Below are 6,408 nucleotides of genomic sequence, written 5' to 3' on the forward strand. Positions count from 1 at the left end.
AATTTTAACGTTTTATTTATAAATAAAATAAAAGAAATTTAAGAATTAAAATTGAAACAAAGAAAAGAAAGCCCTAAAAATTAATGCATGCATTTTCCAGTGATTTTATTCTAAACAAAAGATATTGAGATATAATTTTTTTTTTAAAAAATATTCTTCGTGTTTTTCCCTGTGTCAGACGTACTGGAAATTTGCGTCCAACAACGGGCCCTTCGTGTTTTGGGAAGCGATCCAAAAACAGTCATGATAAGCATAAGCGTAAACCACCGCGTGGTATGCACATTAATCACGATGATATAGTTGCATTGGCCAATCCAGATAATGACCAAGCCAATCGAAATGATGAACTCCTAGGGGCTATGGATAGAGAAATCGTGTCGCTTTGGTGTCAAGTAAGAGATAACTTTTTTCATAATAAAAAAGACATTGCAGATTATTTTCTTCCTTATTTTTTGAAAAGTATTTTTGTATAAATTTTTTTAAAATAATACATCATTACAACTATATCCGTTTAGTTCTCAAACAATGACACATATAAATTATTATACAAACACAATAAAAAATGGCAGACTAAAAAAGTTAATTTCTTATCTAGATTAAAAAAAAAACTTTAATTATTGGGGTTATACATCGCGACTTTAAACATTCTGTTACAGCTGGACATTAATTTCAAATTATTATTACCTTTGAGAATTTTAATTTGTTTTCGAAAACTTCATTAGCTAAAGTTTATTAAATTAAGAATTTCGTATACTATCTATAATATCTATATACCAACAATAAAATAATTTTCCGTTATATTATTCTCGAAAAGAAATTATATCGGGTATGTATTGTCTCATTACAACTGGACAATAACTTTGTCGATAAATTTTTTAAGATATCGTTTGATGTTGGCTTGTTTTTATTTTATAGGAAAAAATTTAATCACAAAAGTATATTAAGCTTAAAAGGATGTGTTAATTAAAAATATTTGTTTAGAAATCTCCAAAAGTACAATGAAAAGAAAAATATAATTTTTTATTAGTCTGCCATAAATCAATATTCACACCAAAATGTGAATTTATATGTGCCAAAGCTAATATTTTCTGTCATTTGTTTTTATTTTTTAAAAAATATTTTGCTTTTAAAAAATATAAATACTTGATGAAGAGTCCTGTTCTGTGTCTAGTGCTGTGTTTATAGTTCTCTTAATTATTTTTTTTCTCTTTTATTATCTCAATAAACTTTAAAACGTCTCTTATTATGTATCATTTAGTTTTCTTGTGCTATAATGAAAAGTATCAAATTTTTAAAGATGCAACAAAACGAAAACTATACTTTGATTATTGAGTTTTTTCATATTTTTTTGTGTTGAAGAAACAAACAAAAAACCTTACGAGGGAACAGACATACAATCAGTTTTTTGTTTTTCCACTTTTCTTTCAGTCAGACTAACATCTCTTTTTTCATGCATGATGGTAAAATAAAGTTAACCAATTTATTACTTTATTTTACATACTGTCCTTTTCATGAATATATTAAATAAATTCAACCATATGTCGAAATCCTTTACCGCTTTTTCATTTGTATGTGCTCTTGTTTTTAACTATATTTTCCGCATTAACATTTATTTCATGTAAGTGCTTTTTTATTAACGCCTTTTTCATTGATATATATTTTTACTATTTCATCATCAAGTTTGTATATTTAATTTATTTTGAGTTTTAACCCAGATATGCCTATAACAATAAAAAAACACGACATTTTAAGTAGGTAACCTTTCAAAATTACAATAATAATAATTTTCTTCTGCCTCTGACGATTTTTATTTTTATACTATTTTCCGTATGCTGACGAACATCAGAAGACGGAAAATAGTAAAAATAATATAACAATAATTAATTTCAGCAATCAATTGGATTTTTGTTACAGTTCTTTTAATTTTTTAATAGAAAAAGTCTGGATTAATACACTTCTTTATAAATATATAATATTTATACGTGTCAGTGAAAGATAATATGTAAAAAAAATACATTTAAATATTCAATTTTTTTTATTTTTAAATTCTTGCAGATTCAGCAAAACAAGCAGACAGTTAGTTCATTAAAGAGAAAAAACTCAGATTCGGCAGAGGATTTACGACCAGCGGAATCCATGAGCAAAATTAATACGCGGTGGAATAATGAAGAACTACTCTTGGCGGCGCAGGGTATACGAAAATATGGGAAGGATTTTCAAGCAATTGCAGAGACAATTGGAACCAAGACACCAGCACAAGTACGACTGTTTTTCGTCAATTACCGCCGTAAATATAATTTGGATGGCGCTATGAAAGATTTTGAGGCTGAAAACTCCCAGCATCACGATGCTACTTCCATTATGTCTGGTGGAGCATTTAGTAAATCAAATGGTCAACAATTTAGTGATGATGTCATGGAGGTGAGTTTAACGGATAATTATCTTGAAAATTTTGAATTAAAAAAAAATAATAAAGTTTTAATTTAAAATTTCACCACATTTTATTCCAGATTGATATCGATGATGATTCAATGGAAAATAAGAAAGAGAAAGATGTGGAAATTACAATTACATGTGACGACTCTGAAAAGGTTAGTTTTTTACTTTAGTAGATATAGTTTTATAATTGTACATGCAATTATTCAATTTCTCATAATATGAAAATACAAACAATTAAATCTATAAAAATATTTTTTGTAGGGTAAAGATTCTACGCCCATTTTGAGAGATAATATTATACCAGCTGATTTGGGGAGCAACGCAACTACCAAATAAACAAAAATACCTTTTTTTAACGATATTGTAATGCAAGCTGTAGTTAATATAAAGTTTTTTTTTAATTCGTTCCCTGATTAAAATAATTTTATTAACAAAACGAAAAAATGAAATTATATAAGGAATTCTGGGATTCTTTTTTTCTACAAGCAAAACATTTTTTTTTTCAATTCGATCTATTATTTTTAATGCAATAGTAATTATGCCTTGATTTATACTATTATTGGACCTTAATTCATATTATGTATTTATTTGCTTTAGAGTGACTGTATGACTTTCTCGTAGATTTATAAACGTGATTTTTTTTTATATAATTTTTTTATATACAATAATTTTAACAATGGAGACAAGAAGAGATATGTGAAATGAAAAGATTTCTGTTTATTTTCCAACAAAAAAAAAAGAAATAAAGTTGTTTTCATTACTACGCACTTTCAATTTGCCAACGTACTTTTGGATTTTTCTTATCGAGAAATAAACCAACTGTATAATATTAAAAATTTAAAACTATTGTATAGATTAAAGTATAGCATGTGCATCATGTAGGTAATAGTTATGAGAATTTTAAGAAAAGAAATTAAAATACGTATTCCTTGTATGTATTTATATAAGATATAAATTTTTCATCTAAAAATTAGCAATTTTAAACTATTAAGAATTTAAAAAGGATGGTCACGTCACTTTAAGTAGGAGATTTGAGATACATAAATACAAAAGTCCTATCTTTCTATGTAGGTTCATCAATTTAGTGTGTAAGAACATAATGTTTTTTTTTATTTGGAAGAAAGGCAGAGAGTTTATTGTGAAAAATAAAACAGTCTTCACGCGTGTGTATGAAAAAGAAAGAATAATTTTAAAACCGTCCGTGCTGGGAGTTTGTGTGGATTAATTGGGGAAAATTTAAGTTCAGATAATATGAAAATATTTTTAGGATTTTGTTCAAATCGTGAAACAAAAATATTGTTAAAAAAAATAAATGCATTGAAGAGCATAATATTGATTTTCATATGTAATTATATTGATCGCTGACAAGAATAATGTTACAAACACTAAATCACTTGCATAATAAGAATTTAATCTCTGCCTCTAAAATTATATATAGATGTAGTAAGTAATATTACATTACTATTTACTTCTATAATAAAATAAAAATAAAAGAAATTTAGCATATTAAATTAAAGTGTTTTTCACCATATTTTAAAATATCGACAAAGGCAGATTGTTTCAGAGAGAAATTAAAAATCAAACTGAGAAATTGAGTTGGAGAGGTAAGTAGATAAAGGTAATACGTAGGTATATCAAAATTTAATCAACTTATGTGAATTGTTATTGAAAAGTGTCAAGCAGATGAACCAAGTGGTAATTGTAGAAAATTATAAAAAGAATAACAACAATCAATATACCTTAATCCAAGATCCACGTTCCAATATACAAAAAGATAGTAGGTACCTATATTTTGTATTCCATAAAAATTTTTTACATTTACAGGCGTATGTAGGGGATTTTTCTCAATCGATTAAATATTGTATTTTTTTAAACTTGTAGACGAAGGATAACTATTACATTGTTTTAACCCGTATAAAATTCAGTGTTCAGTTCTATTTATGTAATGAGTAATGAGAAATGTAATTGGACAAAATATATTAAAAACTTCAATTAATTTACAGGAAAAAAATCTGAAATTGTAAAAATTGTAGACGCTTATGTTAGATGAGAACGCTGATTGTCTTTTTTGAGCAAGTGGGGGTTGATCATAACATTCGCTTTATCATAATAAACCAAGCATAGTAAAGAAGAAATATTGAATGACGACCAGTCATTGCAGCCGTTTTATTTTCAATGAAAACTAATATGTAACTATGTTTTTGTGATATCAGAATTTATTTATTTTATATACAATACACATAGTAGTTAATTAAATGCTTCGGTATCTTCAATGGAAAATTTCATTTTTCAATGCTATTTTAGCTGTATTTCCTTCAGATACAGCTTTTCATCCTTCTTTTTGCATTGATTCTGTTTTTACATTATAATGGTATTAGAATACCATATCTTTTAGATTGAATATAAATTAAAATAATCAGCCAATTCTTAAATATATATTCTAAGTATTGTGATTTCCGATTTTTAAAGGTATTCCCTTTGTATCTTAGATATCAACAAATTGCAATAATCTCGTTATTGCTTCTATTTTTTTCCTTTTTCTGTTTTTATATTTATTCTGGAAAGCCTAATTTATATTCTGTAAAATCACAGTCCATCTTGACTGTGGTAAAACATAAGAGCGCTCAAACTAAGATTTAATTTTAAAGACAAAAATTCACTATAATACCCTGTACCCATATTTATGTACATACATTTTATCTGTGATTCTTATGCTTTTCATTTTCTTCTTACAGATTGCATTTTATGTTCTCTAATATTTTATTTACATTTTTTTTTAAATCAGTAGGTAAATTTTGAATTTTTTTGGTGTTATTTTGTTGGTTCTTCACATTTATTTTTTTACCTTTTAAAAGAATAATAGCCAATGTTTGTCCTTCGAAATCAATTTTTTGTTATGGTTCTTTATTAACAATAATTATTTTTAATTGCTAACAAATGATCCATATCATTTTACAACGACAATGTTAATATAAATAAAAACGATTGTGTAATATTTCCTGTAAAAAATCGTAAAAGTGTCATTTTTAGCTTTGTTCGTAAATTTTAGCAGAAAAAGAAATCAATTTCGTTGTATTTATATTCTGCAGTTGCAACAAAAATATGATTACCAAAAATTTTGAGTTAATAAAAAAATAGATTTGAATTATGTATCTTTTAGAACCAATTACTATTTGTTATACTAACATACAAAGTGTGGCCAGGAAGTTAGGCATGATTTTTATTTAAAAAAAAAACAATAATTTTTAAATTTCGAAAAGTTAAATCTTTAATTTAGTTCAAATAGGATTAAAAATGTCTTGCATACCTCTGCAACTCCATCGAAAAATGCTTAATGCCTTTCAAAACATAATGTTGATATACTTTTTTAGCCGTGAATATTTGAATAAAAATAATAAACCTAAATCTCTTTTTTACAAGACACCTTGAAATTAATGAATTTTGATCAATTAATATTTTCCCCGAATTTGCCCTACGCCAATAAAAAGCATTCCATAGAAGTAATTACCTACCTACCTTAAAAAAAATCAAGAAGTAGCCCAATTAGCTAATAATGCATTTTTAATATGTACCAATATTAAATCCTAAAAAGAAGTTTATGCGTCTTTCGGTGGCGAGATTTATACATAAAATCCAATAAAAAAGTTATTAATCGCTAAAATCATGCATGTACTAGCTTCTTGTTCACTATGTACGTACATAGCTCTTAGTATTTTAATCTCTCCTTGTTAAGAACAAAATATATAGGTGAAATGCAATTCATATTAGATTCTGCTTTCATCTTTTAGTTCGTAGGTTCATGCTTTTTTATTAGGTAATATTTATTAGTGGTTTATTATTTTATTATATACAAAGTGTTTGGCAAATTGTCTTTCATCCTATCTCATGACCATTTTCTGTCGTACAAATGTTCACAAAACAAAATAAAATTTCCATAGAAATTGAATTCTATACGAAATGATATGACAA

At 26.1% G+C, this 6,408-nt stretch overlaps 1 protein-coding gene across 3 annotated transcripts in view; it reads left to right on the plus strand.

The window, feature by feature from the left end:
• The window catches only part of LOC129797536 (REST corepressor), a 303,631-nt gene that overhangs the window by 3,232 nt on the left and 293,991 nt on the right, over positions 1-6,408 (plus strand). The window contains exons 8-11 of one of the 3 annotated variants that reach the window (XM_055840236.1): positions 179-392; positions 2,056-2,421; positions 2,511-2,591; positions 2,701-3,199. The exons of 1 other annotated variant lie outside the window; for it this stretch is intronic. In XM_055840236.1, coding sequence (XP_055696211.1) covers positions 179-392; positions 2,056-2,421; positions 2,511-2,591; positions 2,701-2,775 — 736 coding nt within the window. In that variant the 3' untranslated portion in view covers positions 2,776-3,199. Of the gene's footprint in view, positions 1-178; positions 393-2,055; positions 2,422-2,510; positions 2,592-2,700; positions 3,200-6,408 lie in introns of those variants that run through there. One more of the 3 variants, XM_055840237.1, reaches the window with a different exon arrangement.

The sequence above is a fragment of the Lutzomyia longipalpis genome, chromosome 1 (genome assembly GCF_024334085.1).
Source record: "Lutzomyia longipalpis isolate SR_M1_2022 chromosome 1, ASM2433408v1".
Classification (NCBI taxonomy): domain Eukaryota; kingdom Metazoa; phylum Arthropoda; class Insecta; order Diptera; family Psychodidae; genus Lutzomyia; species Lutzomyia longipalpis.